The sequence below is a fragment of the Gekko japonicus genome, unplaced genomic scaffold (assembly GCF_001447785.1).
Source record: "Gekko japonicus isolate JY-2015 unplaced genomic scaffold, Gekko_japonicus_V1.1 scaffold5226, whole genome shotgun sequence".
Classification (NCBI taxonomy): domain Eukaryota; kingdom Metazoa; phylum Chordata; class Lepidosauria; order Squamata; family Gekkonidae; genus Gekko; species Gekko japonicus.
The window spans coordinates 23,631-39,430 of NW_015168822.1; the positions used below are offsets into that span (position 1 = coordinate 23,631).

At 51.8% G+C, this 15,800-nt stretch overlaps 1 protein-coding gene across 1 annotated transcript in view; it reads right to left on the reverse strand.

Moving 5' to 3' along the window:
• Positions 1-5,633: 5,633 nt before the first annotated feature.
• HAUS7 (HAUS augmin like complex subunit 7) overlaps positions 5,634-15,800 on the reverse strand; it is a 25,335-nt gene continuing 15,168 nt past the window's right edge. Inside the window, exons 4-8 of the mRNA XM_015415739.1 lie at positions 15,033-15,191; positions 13,072-13,168; positions 11,771-11,998; positions 8,232-8,343; positions 5,634-5,887 (exon numbers count right to left, since the gene is read on the reverse strand). Coding sequence (XP_015271225.1) covers positions 5,784-5,887; positions 8,232-8,343; positions 11,771-11,998; positions 13,072-13,168; positions 15,033-15,191 — 700 coding nt within the window. The 3' untranslated portion in view covers positions 5,634-5,783. The remainder of the gene's footprint in view (positions 5,888-8,231; positions 8,344-11,770; positions 11,999-13,071; positions 13,169-15,032; positions 15,192-15,800) is intronic.

The window sequence follows — 15,800 nt, forward strand, 5'->3', positions numbered from 1 at the left end:
TGGGGAGTCCCCGGGCTTGTTTTTGGCCTCCATGTTTGTTGGAGGGGAAGGGGGGGTTGTTTCGGCTGCTGCCTCTCTGCCCACTGTGCTGAGTCTGCAAGTGCGTCTCTCTTTGGCCTATTATGGGGTGGGGAGACTGCAGACAAAAACGGGATTTTGCAGCACAGATGGCCACGGGAAGGGGGGAAGATGAGGGCCGTGTGTGTGTGTGGGGGGCAAGACTCCTGGGTGAGCTACTCTAGCATTAAAGTCGTGACCGAGCAATTTGGCTGCTGCGTAAATCAGTTTGCTCTGGAGCCGTCCTTCCTGAGCTGAGGCGACAATGTGCGAGCCGGAGGCTAAAAAATGGTGAGCTAGCACACACCAACTCAGCTTAGAGGGAACATTGGTGGGGGGTTAGCAAGTACCCCTGGTCAGTCATCGCAGCTCTTTCCTAGTCATCACTCCTTTCATTCAAAGCCCGGTTACCCTCCCCCCCAGGTGGGGAAATTCCTGGAGGTTTCAGGGTGGAGGCTGGAGAGGGGGGGGTGGGGAGGAGGGCCCCACAGCAGGGCACGGGTGCTATGGAGGCCCCCCCCCCGAACAGCTGGTTTTCTCCAGGGCGACTGGTCTCCCGTATCTAGAGCAGGGTTGGCCAAACTTGCTTAACGCAAGAGCCACACAGCATTAACATCAGACGTTTGAGAGCCGCAAGGAATGAACAAACATTACACACCCGTTTTTATGAACATTAAATGAGACTGCCAAAAAATAGAAACTAAAGGGGTAAAAGCAGATAGTTACAATGATATTTGTTTGCTAATGATATTTATTTGTCTGAGAGAGAGAAAGCGAGAGAGGTGGAAAGACAGAATGAAAGAGGTGGAAAGAGAGAGAGAGATAAAGAAAGCAAATAGATGAGGGAGGGGGAGGAAAGAAGGGAGAGAGAGAGAGAGAAACAAAAAAAGCAAATAGATGGGTAGCGTGCCGGCAGCCACACAATATGTGTGAGAAAGCCACATGTGGCCCCTGAGCCACAGTTTGGCCACCCCTGATCTAGGGAGCCTCTGACCACAGGAGCCTCTTGCTGAGGGTGAGAGGAGAGCGCAAAAGTTGGCTTGAAACTCAACATCAAAAAAGCTAAGATCATGGCATCTTGCCCCATCACTCCTTGGCAAATAGAAGGCGAAGTCGTGGAAGTAGTGACAGACTTCACGTTCCTGGGATCCCAGATCACCGCAGACTGTGACAGCAGCCATGAAATTAAGACGCCTGCTCCTTGGGAGGAAAGCGATGGCGAACCTTGACAGCATGATAAAAAGTAGAGACATCACCCTGCCAACCAAAGTCCGCATGGTCAAAGCAATGGTATTCCCAGTAGTCATGTATGTCATAGATCCAATGTCATCTATGACAGTGTCATAGATGCAACAAACATGAAATTGAGCCAACTTCAGAGGACGGCGGAAGAACATAAGAGACGCCAATGTTGGATCAGGCCAAAGGCCCATCCAGTCCAACACTCTGTGTCACACAGTGGCCAGAAATACCAGTGCCATCAGGAGGTCCAGCAGTGGGGCCAGGACATTAGAAGCCCTCCCACTGTTGACCCCCCCAAGCACCAAGAAGACAGAGCATCACTTGCCCCAGAGCCCCTATCTATAACTTGTGGCTAATATCCACTGATGGACCTTTGCTCCATAGGCTTATCTAATTCCCTTTTGAAGCCGTCCATGCTTGTAGCCGCCACCACTTCCTGTGGCAGTGAATTCCATGTGTTAATCACTCTTTGGGTGAAGAAGTACTTCCTTTTATCCGTTCTAACCCGACCACTCTGCAGTTTCATGGAGTGCCCACGAGTTCTTGTATTGTGAGAAAGGGAGAAAAGTACCTTTCTCTACCTGCTCTTTCCCATGCATAATCTTATAAACCTCGATCATGTCACCCCTCAGTCGTCGTTTCTCCAAGCTAAAGAGCCCTAAGCGCCTTAACCTTTCCTCATAGGGAAAGTGTTCCAACCCTTTTATCATTCGAGTTGCCCTTTTCTGCGCTTTTTCCAAAGCTATAATATCCTTTTTAAGGTGTGGTGACCAGAACTGCACACAGTATTCCAAATGAGGTCTCACCATTGATTTATATAGGGGCATTATGATATTGGCTGATCTGTTTTCAATACCCTTCCTAATAATCCCCAGCATAGCATTGGCCTTCTTTATTGCAGTCACACACTGTCTCGACATTTTCAGTGAGTTATCCACTACAACTCCAAGATCTCTCTCTTGATCAGTCTCTGCCAGTTCAGACCCCAGTTCAGACAGGAAGGCCTGGCGTGATCTGGTCCATGGGGTCGCGAAGAGTCGGACTCGACTGTGCGAATGAACAACAACAATGTATGGCTATGAGAGTTGGACCATAAGGAAGGCCACTGGACTCTGAATTTGTTCTGACTGGGCAACTGTCACCCAGCAAGCTCCCAAGGTGAAGTGAGGATTTGAACCCGGGTTAGGGCTCTACCGTCATCAGGTTTATGCCCTTTCTTCTCCCGTGGACGTTTCACATGATAGCAGAAGGATGACACTGCTAGTACCTGAGACAGATGAAACAAAGTTCACTTTTGAAAAGGAGGACACGTCTGTTCTTAGAACTTTGCAGTCCTGAACTCCATTTGCCATGTTGACGCCCACTCACCCAACCTCGACAGATCCCCTTGGAGTGCCTCACAATCCTCCCTGGCTTTCACCGCCCTGAACAACTTCGTGTCATCCGCAAATTTAGCCACTTCACTGCTTACTCCCAACTCCAAATCATTAATGAACAAATTAAAAAGCATCGGACCCAGTACTGATCCCTGTGGTACCCCACTGCTTACCATCCTCCACTGAGAGAATTGCCCATTCATACTTACTTTCTGTTTCCTATTAATTAGCCAGTTTTTGATCCACGAGAGGACTTGTCCTTTTATCCCATGACTATTGAGCTTACTTAGGAGCCTTTGATGAGGAACTTTATCAAAAGCTTTCTGGAAGTCAAGGCAAACAACATCTATTGGGTCCACTTTGTCCACATGTTTGTTCACCCCCTCAAAGAACACGAACAGGTTAGTGAGACAAGATCCCTTACAGAACCCATGCTGAGTCTGCCTCAATAGGTTTTGTTCATCTATGTGCCTACGAATTCTTTCCTTAAAAATGGTTTCTACCAGTTTACCCGGTATCGACATCAGACTGACTGGCTTGTGATTTCCCGGATCTCCTCTGGAACCCTTTTTAAAGATGGGAGTGGCATTGGCTACCTTCCAGTCCTCAGGAATGGAGGCAGATTTTAAGGAAAGATTACATATTTTTGTCAGATCCACAAGTCCACATCTGAGTTCTTTCAGAACTCTCGGATGTATGCTGTCCAGGCCTGGTGATTTATCAGTTTTTAAGTTGTCTGTCAGTCGTAGGACCTCCTCTCTCATCACCTCAATCTGACTCGGGTCTTTCAACACCCCTCCCAAAATCAGCGGTTCTGGAGTGGGCAAGCACTTCTCATCTTCCACAGTGAAGACAGAGGCAAAAAATGCATTCAGCTTCTCAGCCATTTCCCTATCATATTTCACTACTCCTTTTTACCTCTTGGTCATCCAAGGGCCCCACTGCCTCCCTGGCTGGTTTCCTGCTTCTAATGTACTTGAAGAAAGTTTTATTGTTGGTCTTTACGTTTTTTGCTATGTTGTTGTTCAGTCGCACAGTCGAGTCCGACTCTTCGCGACCCCATGGACGAGCTCTCTCCAGGCCTTCCGGTCTTCTGCCGTCCTCTGAAGTTGGCTCAACTTCATGTTCGTTGCATCGATGACACTGTCTAACCATCTCATCCTTTGCCGTCCCCGTCTTCTTTGACCTTCAATCTTTCCAAGCATCAGGGTCTTCTCCAGTGAGTGCTCCCTTCTCATTTGGTGGCCAAAGTATTTGAGCTTCAGTTTCATTATCTGGCCTTCCAGGGAACAGTCAGGGTTGATTTCTTTGAGGATTGACTGATTTGTTCTTCTTGCAGTCCAAGGGACTCTCAAGAGTCTCCTCCAGCACCATAGTTCAAAAGAATCTATTCTTCGGCGCTCGGCCTTCCTTATAGTCCAACTCTCACAGCCATACATGACTACTGGGAATACCATTGCTTTGACCATGCGGACTTTTGTTGGCAGGGTGATGTCTCTACTTTTTATCATGCTGTTTAGGTTCGCCATCGCTTTCCTCCCAAGGAGCAGGCGTCTTTTAATTTCATGGCTGCAGTCACAGTCTGCGGTGATTTGATGACTAGGGAGCCATGTACCTGATGTTATCTGCAGGTCGTCTTGAAGAAACAGGCTCTGAAGAACTGCTCTTCCAAAAGCAGCATCAGTTTTAGCACAGTGCATCACCACCAGGAACTTCTCAAAGGCTGAAGTCAGTGAACCAATAGCAGACCTGCAGAGATATGTCACCAAGTATCTGGAGAAAGTGGCAGAATCAGGAGCCATAATGACCCTTTCACAGTACTAGCTTGCTTGATACGTTCGCATCAAACTTTAAAGCCAGGCATCTTTCCCGGCATTTGAAAGACATGTTTGCACTCACTGGAGAAAACCCTGATGCTGGGAAAGATTGAAGGTCAAAGAAGACGGGGACGGCAAAGGATGAGATGGTTAGACAGTGTCAGTAGATGTTTTTCTGGTACTCTCTTGCTTTCTCCATAATCCAGCGAATGTTGGCAATATGATCTCTCGTTCCTCTACCTCTTCGAAACCCAGCTTGTACTTCTGGCAGTTCTCTATCCATGTACTGTTGAAGCCTAGCTTGTAGGATCTTGAGCATGACCTTGCTAGCGTGTGATATGAGTGCAATTGTGCGATAGTTTGAACATTCCTTGGCATTGCCCTTCTTTGGGATTGGAATGTATACTGATCTTTTCCAATCCTGTGGCCACTGTTGCGTTTTCCAAATTTGCTGGCAAATGGAGTGCAGAACTTTAACAGCATCCTCTTCTAAGACTTTGAATAGCTCAGCTGGAATACCATCACCTCCACTAGCTTTGTTGTTAGTAATGCTTTCTAAGGCCCATTTAACTTCACATTCCAGGATGTCTGGCTCGAGGTCAGTGATTATACCGTCGTGGTTGTCAAGGACATCGAGGTCTTTCTTGTATAGTTCTTCTGTGTATTCTTGCCATCTTTTCCTAATCTCTTCTGCTTCTGTTAGGTCCCTACCGTTTTTGTCCTTTATCATGGCCAGCTTTGCATGGAACGCTCCCTTGATTTCTCCAATTTTCTTGAAGAGATCTCTAGTCCTTCCCATTCTATTGTTTTCTTCTATTACTTTGCTCCTCATATTCCCTTTTTGCCTGCCTGACCACAGACTTGCATTTTATTTGCCATAGCCTGTGTTCCGTTTTATCAGCCTCACTGAGACTAGCTTTCCACTGCTTAAAGGAATCCTTCTTACCTTTTACAGCTTCCATTACTTTCACGCAGGCCTTTTTCTATACCTATTTGTGCCTTTCCTAACCTGCGGTATATATTTTTCCGGGTTGGGAGACCACTGTGGGAGTCCGAGGTCAGTACAGAAGCAGGCAGTGGCACGGCAGCACAGCTCATCTCGTGCCTTGAAAACCTTACATGGGTCACATGACATCGCCTACGATTTAATGGCACTTTCTACCCCCACCAGAGAGGACACACCGGGAAAGTAAAAAGAAGCTCTTTCTTTTATATTAATTTATGTACTGGGGGTGGGGGAGACACACACGCGCACAAGCAGGGTTTCCACCATCTGGGTCTAGCCTCCCTTTCACAGCGAGATGGTCGCCTCTGCGTTGCTCAGGATCGCCGGCAGTTTGTGAAGCGTGGCGTGGATGGCCTTGTATTTCTGTTGCAGCTCTTCAAGCTTTGAAGCTGGGGGAGGGAAAGGACTATAGTTACAGAAGAGGCAGCCAAGAAAGAAAGAAAGAAAGACCTATCTTATTCCCCATTTGACCACTGGTCCATCAAGGTCAAGATTCTCTACTCTGCCAGCCTTTAAGAACATAAGAACCTAAGAGAAGCCAATGTTGGATTAGGGTCAATGGCCCATCCAGTCGAACACTCTTCTGTGTCACACAGTGGCCAAACATACCAGGTGCCAACAGGAGGTCCAGCAGTGGGGCCAGGACACTAAAAGCCCTCCCACTGTTTCCCCCCACCCCCAAGCACCAAGAATACAGAGCATCCCTTGCCCCAGACTGAGAGATCCTCTCTATACCTTGTGGGAGCCACTGATGGACCTCTGCTTCAGATGTTTATCCAATCCCCTCTTATAAGAACATAAGAGACGCCAATGTTGGATCAGGCCAGTGGCCCATCCAGTCCAACGCTCTGTGTCACACAGCGGCCAAGAATACCAGGTGCCCTCAGGAGGGGGGGGGGCACAGGTCTTCCACAGCACCTGGCACCAGAGGTCCTGAGGGTGCAGAACTCAAAGGCCCAGACTGGAACCTTCTGCAGGAAAAGCTCTACCACTGAGCCACGTGCCCCCCGCCACGTCTCCTCACTGAGCCCCCCTTTCCCTCTACATTGCTGCTAGAGAACCAATATGCCTTTGAGCCTGGGTACCCCCAGAACTGGGAGCTCCGTCTCTCCCGTGATGGCGCAGGTTGGCCTGATCTAGTCAGTGCCAGGAAGCTAAGCAGGGTCAGCCCCGGTTAGTATTTGGATGGGAGACCACCGAGGGAGTCCAGGATCGCTACGTAGAGGCAGGCAAGGGCAAGCCACCTCTGCTCATCTCTGCCCTAACGTAGACGGCCCCAACTAGCCCAGTCTCATCAGATCTCAGAAGCTACGCACAATTTGCCCTGGTCAGAAAGTGGATGGGAGACCACCGTTGGTGGCTACGCAGAGGGAGGCGATGGCAAAATGACAACTGATCCTCCATGAATCTGTCTAATCCCCTTTTAAGCTCGGTGGCACCTTTAGGACCCAACAAAGTTTTATTCAAGGTATCAGCTTTCGTGTGCGCCTGAACGCCCTTTTAAGCTGTTTTGTCCTGCGGCCATCGCCACATCCTCTGGCAGCAAATCCCACCTTCTAATCACGCCCCGTGTAAAGCAGTATTTCCTCTTGTCCGTCCTGAACCTACGGCCCATCAGCTTTATTGGACGCCCTCGAGTTCTAGAATTTTGGGAGTTCCCTGTGTCAGCTCTCTCCACCTCCATGTTAGTCTCTGGCCTTGAAAACGCTTTGGGGGTTGCTGTAAGTTGGGTGCGACTTGACCACACTTTGCACATACAGAATAGGGTTGTACTGTAAGGAAATGGTTCAGAAATATACTTTGGTAGAGTGATAGGGAGGGACTGTGGGCTGTGCTGGTGGGTATAGTACCCAATGCCTTGACCTGGATGGCCTAGGCTAGCCTGATCTCATCAGATCTCGGAAGCTAAGCAGGGTCAGCCCTGGCTAGTACTTGGATGGGAGACCGCCAGGGAAGTCCAGGGTTCCTATGCAGAGGCAGGCAAGGGCAAACCCACCTTTGATCGCCTCTTGCCTTGACCCGGATTGCCCACGCTAGCCCGATCTCATCAGATCTCGGAAGCTAAGCAGGGTCAGCCCTGGCTAGTACTTGGATGGGAGACCGCCAGGGAAGTCCAGGGTTGCTACGCAGAGGCAGGCAAGGGCAAACCCACCTCTGATCGCCTCTTGCCTTGACCCGGATTGCCCACGCTAGCCCGATCTCATCAGATCTCGGAAGCTAAGCAGGGTCAGCCCCGGTTAGTACTTGGATGGGAGACCACCAAAGGAGTCCAGGGTTGCTACGCAGAGGCAGGCAAGGGCAAACCCACCTCAGTCCATCTTTTGCCCTGACCTGGATGGCCCAGGCTAGCCCGATCTCAGCATATCCCAGGAGCTAATCAGTGTCAGCCCTGGTTACTACTTGGATGGGAGACCACCAAGGAAGTCCAAGATTGCTACGCAGAGGCAGGCGATGGCAGAGCACCTCTGTTCATCTTTTGCCTTGACGTGGATGGCCCAGGATAGCCCAATCTCATCAAAGCTCAGAAGCTGAGCAGGGTTGGCCCCAGTTATTACTTGGATGGGAGACCACCAACAAAGTCCAGGGTTGCTACGCAGAGGCAGGCGAGGGCTAACCAACACTGCTTGTCTCTTGCCTTGGAAATACTTCTGGGTGGCAATACGTCGGCTGCGGCCTGACAGCACTTGATACACACATGGATACTCCCACAAGTCCTCAAGTTGTGGCACTTACGCAACGTGGCTTTCACGGAGCCCCTCCATACCAGCTTCTCTTCGTGCTTCCGGTCCACCATACCCGCGATGTTCTCCGACGTTTCCGTGACCTGGGCCAGGCTTGTCAACTCCTGGTTGACGAAACACACAGGACAGAAGGCAGCTCAGTCGCTTCGTCGCCCACAAACCAAAGTGCCCGGCTGCCTCCAACTACCTCGGGCTCTGGACAAGGCCCCATGAGGAAAGGCTGAAGAGGTTACAGTTCTTTAGCTTGGGGAAACCATGACTGAGGGGTGACATGATCGAGGTTTACAAGTTTATGCATGGGACAGAGAATGCAGAGAAAAAAGCACTTTTCTCCCTTTCCCACAAGACAAGAATTCATGGGCACTCAATGAAATGAATGAGGAGTAGACTTAGGACACATCGAAGGAAGTCCTTCTTCACCCCAAGTGTTATTAACATGTGGAATTCAATGCCACAGGAGGTGATGGCTACAAGCATAGACAGGTTAAAGAGGGGACTGGATAAACATATGGAGCAGAGGTCCATTGGTGGCTGTTAGCCACAAGGTATAGGTGGAACTCTCTATCTGGGGCAGTGATGCTCTGTCTTCTTGGTGCTTGGGGGGGCAATAGTGGGAGGGCTTCTGGAGTTCTGGCCCTGCTGGAGGGCCTCCTGAGGGCGCCTGGTATTTTTGGCCACCGTGTGACACAGAGCGTTGGACTGGATGGGCCATTGGCCTGATCCAACATGGCTTCTCTTATGTTCTTATGTCTGGGGCAGTGATGTCTGTATTCTTGGAGCTTGGGGGGCCAAGAGTGAGAGGGCTGCTGGAGTTCTGGCCCTGCTGGAGGGCCTCCTGAGGGCGCCTGGTATTTTTGGCCACCGTGTGACACAGAGCGTTGGACTGGATGGGCCATTGGCCTGATCCAACATGGTGTCTCTTACGTGCTTACGTCTGGGGCAGTGACGCTCTGTCTTCTTGGTGCTTGGGGGGGAAACAGTGGGAGGGCTTCTGGAGTTCTGGCCCCACTGGTGGACCTCTTGATGGCCCCTGGGTTTTGTCCACTGTGCGACACAGAGTGTTGGGCTGGAGGGGCCTTTGGCTGATCCAACATGGCTTCTCTTATGTTCTTATGGAAAAGCCTGCCGTGAACTGTGCTAGAATCAGGAAGAAATCTGTCTCAGGAAGGATAAATACGGAGGGATTTCCCTGTGTTTTCTGTTAAGGATTTTCACATGTGTCATGAAAGTTACACTGTCAGGCAAGACTGAGATTCTTTTAATAGTCTCTAAATTGTGGGCCTACGTTGACTTGACACATTTAGAAGATGTTATGTTCCTCCCTAACACCCCCACTGTAAATCTATTATTTGACCTGCTGATCTCTTAGCAACAATATCCCAGTCAAGGGCTGGTGCCATTCTTATCTTTCAGGGAAAGTGTATAAGGTCTGTTTTCCTTATGTCCCTCTTAGGAATGGAGGATGAACTAGAAACAGAGGGCAGAGTGAATTATGCTTCTTCACGGAGTGGTTGAACCTTCTGTTCCATATAACGGACCCTGACCTTCTGTCTGTTTTAGCCTCTAAAGGAGTGTGAGGCAAAGCACCCCTCACGGGGTTAATGTGAATGGTAATGAACTCGTTCCATCCCGCAGGTGTTGCTAATTAGTCTCTCTGCCCACACAGCCCTTATCATCCTCAAGGCCAGAGCTGGGAATGTGGTAATTAGCGTCTCAGGTGGGAGGGGGGGAATCAAGAGTGATGAGGTAGTCTTCTAGAGGGTTCCAGCAAGAATGTGTCTTTATTTGGTGTCTTCATCACCTGATGCTGCTTAGCCGAAAAACTACAATTGAGCAAAGAAAAAGAAGAAGAGATTGGATTTGTTCCCCTCCCTTCACTACCGGAAGGAGTCTCAGAGTGGCTTAAAACCTCCTTTCCCTTCCCCACAATAGACAACCTGTGAGGTAGGTGGGGCTGAGAGAGCTCTTTCAAGAACTGCGCTGAGAGAACTTTTGACTGACCCAGGGTCACACCAGCAGCTGCACGTGGAGGAATGGGAAATCAAACCTGGTTTTCCCAGATGGGAGTCCGCGCTCCTAACCACTACACCAAACACGATGTGGAGAAACAGTGCTAACTTGGATTCTGATGGACTGAAGGCCTGGACTATGCCATGCTTGTATTACAATAGACAGCAACATAGAGAACACATAAGGTGTGGCCTCTGACTCTTGGACTAAAGGTTTGTGCTATCTAACGCAGGTCTTGGAAACGTGTCAGATAGTTAAGCTGGTTTTCTTGTTTTTTCTGCTGCATGGTTTTAGAGTGTTGTGTTGCCTGTGGATTAAACCTTTTGTTTTGACAGAAATTGAAAAAAAAACTTCATAAAGTTTTAAAAAATAAAGAAGGGTTTGGTTACTTGTGTACACCAGCACTAGGGACACATGGGGTTCATTCTCACAGTAGCCAACTAGTTCCCCTGGAGGGTCAACAAGAGGGCATGAACATCAGAAGAGCCCTGTTGGGTCAGACCAGTGAGGGTCCATCTAGTCCAGCATCCCGTCTCACACAGGGGCCAGCCAGTCCCTCTGGAGGGCCAGCAACAGGGCAGAGAGGCAGAGGCCTTCCCCTGAGAAGAGCATCAGAAGAGCCCTGCTGGGTCAGACCAGGGAGGGTCCCTCTAGTCCAGCCGCCCGCCTCACACAGGGGCCAGCCAGTCCCTCTGGAGGGCCAGCAACAGGGCACAAAGGCTGAGGCCTTCCCCTGAGAAGAACCTCAGAAGAGCCCTGCTGGGTCAGACCAGGGAGGGTCCCTCTAGTCCAGCCTCCCGTCTCACACAGGGGCCAGCCAGTCCCTCTGGAGGGCCAGCAACAGGGCAGAGAGGCCGAGGCCTTCCCCTGAGAAGAAGAGCCCTGCTGGGTCAGACCAGGGAGGGTCCCTCTAGTCCAGCCTCCCGACTCACTCAGGGGCCAGCCAGTCCCTCTGGAGGGCCAGCAACAGGGCAGAGAGGCCGAGGCCTTCCCCTGATGTTGCCTCCAGACTCTGGGATTCAGAGGCTGACTGCCTCAGAAAGTGGAGGTTCCCCTCAGCCACCATGGCTAGCAGCCATTGACAGACTGATCCTCCATGAATCTATCTAATCCCCTTTCAAAGCTGTCTATGCCTGTGGCCATCGCTACATCCCCTGGCAGCAAATCCCACATTTTAATCACTCTCTGTGTCAAGTGGTATTTCCTTTTCTCTGCACTGAACTTACTTCCCATCAACTTCACTGGGTCCCCTCGGGCTCTGCTCTTTTGGGAGAGGGAGGAATAATTTCCCTCTGTCAACTCTCTCCACCCCAGGCACCATTTTATAAACTTCTGGCTGGTTCTGCAGCCCTAATCCTATTGCATTGCTTAATGAATTCCCCACCCCGTCAACTGTAGTGACTCATTCTGCATCATCCGCCTCAAGACAAAGTGAGAAAGGCGGACTGTACGTAACATCAACAAAACAATTACCCAAATCCCCCCCCCCGAATCCTGCATGCCTTCCCCTTCCCCACTGACCTGCAAGCAGAGCGAAAGATCCTGCTGCACGGCTTTGAAGAGGGGGCCGCAGGGGTTCAGCTGGGGCGCGGGGCGCTTGCAGTGCTTCCGCAGCTCGTTCTCGTACACCTGCTCGAAGGCTACCAGCAGCTGGCCGAAGTCGGAGGCTGCCAGCTTGAGGGTCTGCAGCGCCGTCGCGCTGTCAAGCGGCTGTTCGGCACCGGCCGGGCTCCCACGCACGAAGGAGCACTGCAAAGATGAAACGGTTGCGGTTGAGGAAAGCTGCGGCTATGCTCCTCCTCCACTGCTGGGCAAGGAACTGCCACTGTTGAGGCTGGTCCCCCCCCCCCCCCGGGGGGCCCCCCTCCCCCCCTTAGCCGGAGAACTTAGTGCCCTGGCCGTAGTCTACTTAGTCGGTGTGACCACCGAGTCTCCGTTTTACTGCCCTCTCTCCCTCCTGCCGTCTTGAGAACGGCCAATGGCTTCTCTCTGGCAGAACCTCTGCTTGGTATGCAGAAGGTCACAGGTTCAATCCCCGGCATCTCCAGTTAAAAGGACCAGGCAGGAGGGGATGGGAAAGACCTTGACCTGAGACCCTGGCTCAGTGGCAGAGCCTCTGCTTGGCAGGCAGAAGGTCCCAGGTTCAATCCCCGGCATCTCCAGTTAAAAGGGCCAGGCAGGAGGGGATGGGAAAGACCTTGACCTGAGACCCTGGCTCAGTGGCAGAGCCTCTGCTTGGCATGCAGGAGGTCCCAGATTCAATCCCCGGCATCTCCAGTTAAAAGGACCAGGCAGGAGGGGACGAGAAAGACCTTGACCTGAGACCCTGGCTCAGTGGCAGAGCCTCTGCTTGGCAGGCAGAAGGTCCCAGGATCAATCCCCGGCATCTCCAGTTAAAAGGGCCAGGCAGGAGGGGATGGAAAGACCTTGACCTGAGACCCTGGCTCAGAGGCAGAGCCTCTGCTTGGCATGCAGAAGGTCCCAGGTTCAGTCCCTGGCATCTCCAGTTAAAAGGACCTGGCAGGAGGTGATGGGAAAGACCTTGGCCTGAGACCCTGGCTCAGTGGCAGAGCCTCTGCTTGGCAGACAGAAGGTCCCAGGATCAATCTCCAGCATCTCCAGTTAAAAGGGCCAGGCAAGAGGTGATGGGAAAGACCTTGACCTGAGGCCCTGGCTCTGCCTGAGACCCTGGAGAGCTGCTGCCAGTCTGAGTAGACAATACTGACCTTGATGGAACAAGAAGGTCTGATTCAAAATCAGGCAGCTACATGATTAGGACTACCAAGGATCCAGCTGCTTCCCTGAGTTTCAGGAATCCTTACCTGTGCTCTTAGGTCTTGCAATGCAGCGGTCGTCTCCTCCAGCTCCTTTGAGACCTCCAACAGAGTTCTCTCATGGGAGGCCACTGGCAGGTGGGACCTTAACAGACGGGGGAGGGAGGAATTGGTATCAGGACCCTGAATTTGACCCTGATTTGGAAAGCAGGGGCCAGGACTCCGAGCCACCATATCTGGGTCTTTGTCCTCGACTTGGCCTATGGTGAGTCAAGTTCTTCCCTGTCCTTCTGCATCTACAGGGGTCTCAGGCACCACAACAACCTCCAACTCCTTTCCTGGCAACCACCAAGCATTTTAGAAAGAGTTTGGGGCCAGATGGGGCTTTTTGAGAGCCAGTTTAGCATACTGGTTAGGAGCGCGGACTCTAGGGAGAACTGGGTTTGATCCCCCACTTCTCCACATGCAGCTGCTGGTGTGACCTTGGGTCAGTCACAAGTTCTCTCACAGCTGTGCTCTCAGGAGCAGTCCTTGAAAGAGCTCTCTCAGCCCCACCTACCTCTCAGGGTGTCTGGAGGGGAGGGGAAGGAGATTGTAAACCGCTCTGAGACTCTTTCGGGTAGTGAAGGGCGGGGTATAAATCCAATCTCTCTTCTCTTTTGCCCAGCAAGGCTTCTGATTGGCTCCGGGAGATTTGATTGGCTGTGAAGTTTTTTAAAAACACTGCTTTGACAGCAGGTGCCACCACAGCACAAGGATCTCCACAGCACAAGGATGAGCTGCGTGTAAGCCAGAAAACATTTGTAAGCAGCACGTTCATTTATACAGGTGTCCCGCTAAGCAGATCTTCTGCCTGAAATGTTGAAGTTACGGCTGGAGTTTAGCATGACCTCACTCCCTGACCTTCTGTGATTGACCCCGTTATCCTGCATCAGCCATTTCATGGCTGCCATTTTGGGACTGTGTCCACCATCCGGCAAGAAGAAGAAGAGGAGGAGGAGGAGATTGGATTTATACCCCAACCTTCACTCGGAGTCTCAGAGCGGCTTACAAACTCCTTTCCCTTCCCCTCCCCACAACAGACACCCTGTGAGGTAAAAGAAGCAGAAGAGATTGGATTTATACTCCGCCCTTCACTACCCAAAGGAGTCTCAGAGCGGCTTACAAACTCCTTCCCCTTCCCCTCCCCACAACACACACCCTGTGAGGTAAAAGAAGAAGAAGAAGAGATTGGATTTATACCCTGCCCTTCACTACCCGAAGGAGTCTCAGAGTGGCTTACAAACTCTTTTCCCTCCCCCTCCCCACAACAGACACTCTGTGAGGTAAAAGAAGAAGAAGAGATTGGATTTATACTCCGCCCTTCACTACCCAAAGGAGTCTCAGAGCGGCTTACAAACTTCTTCCCCTTCCCCTCCCCACAGCAGGCACCCTGTGAGGTAAAAGAAGAAGAAGAAGAGAAGATATTGGGTTATACCCTGCCCTTCACTACCCAAAGGAGTTTCAGAGCGGCTTACAAAGTCCTTTCCCTTCCCCTCCCCACAACACACACCCTGCGAGGTAAAAGAAGAAGAAGAGATTGGATTTATACCCCACCCTTCACTCGGAGTCTCAGAGCGGCTCATAAACCCCTTTCCCTCCCCCTCCCCACAACAGACACCCTGTGAAGTAGGCGGGGGCAGAGAGAGCTATTTCCAGGACTGTCCTCGAGAGAACGGCTCTGAGAGAACTTGTGACTGACCCAAGGTCACCCAGCTAGCTGCGTGTGGAGGAGTGGGGAAATCAAACCCAGTTCTCCCAGATTACAGTCTGCGCACTCAACCACGACACCAGACTGCAGCCCAGTCTTTTCCCCAATCCGGGAGAAGGGCGGTTCTGAACCCCGAAGGTGTCTGTGGGCCCCAAAAAGCTGGGGACCCCAATCTAGAAGGAGGAGAGTCCAAGGACTTCTGGGTTCCTCCCCCCCCCCCACCACAAACACCCAGTGGCCACAGGAACTGGGAGCTCACCTTTTCCGGAGCGCCTCTTCGTCGAGCAGGAGGGGCTTGATATCCGCGCTCCAGGGGTTGCATTCCGGGCTCAGCACGGCCTGAAGGTTCGGGCTGCCGAAGACCTGCTTCAGGAATTTTTCGTTCTTCCTCGCCACCTCTCGGAAAGATTCCTCTTGGCTGGGGGCGGAAGGGAAGAGGCGGCGGCTGGGATCCAAGGACCAACGAAGCCGGCTCGGATTGGGGGTTCCCGTGGTTCCGTCCCGGCTTTGCAAGGCCTGGTCATCCTGAAAGAGGGCGGGCGGGGGGGGGGGGGGGGCAGATAAACCAGGGAACCTCCACTCCACTCCAGCCCTGGCACTGGAAGGGTGTGTGGCTCAGTATTATCCAGGGGTCCCCAATGGGGTGCCTGGGGTACCGTAGCACCCACCAACCTTGTCTCTGTGTGTTTTTTTTAAGTGGGAGGGGCCAGAGGGGGCTTTTTCCCAGCAGAACTTCTGACTGAGCGCCGGAGATCTGATCGGCTCGGCCGATTCTTAAATACGCTACTTTGGCAACAGCTGCTGCCACAGCACAAGGCAGTCTGGGGTACAGGGGTCATTTCCTGCGGGAGCGCACAGAAGCGGAGCTCCGGCAGTAAGGAGCCCAGGGGGCGGGGACATGCAACAAGCCCTGCCCCCTGCTCCCAGCAGCCCTCAGTTGGCCCACGAGGAGCAAGAAGGAGCCAGGTAAGTTGCAGCCCCCCCCCCCCCGGCCCCTCTCGGTGAGCCAAACCTCTCTCCCCCGCGG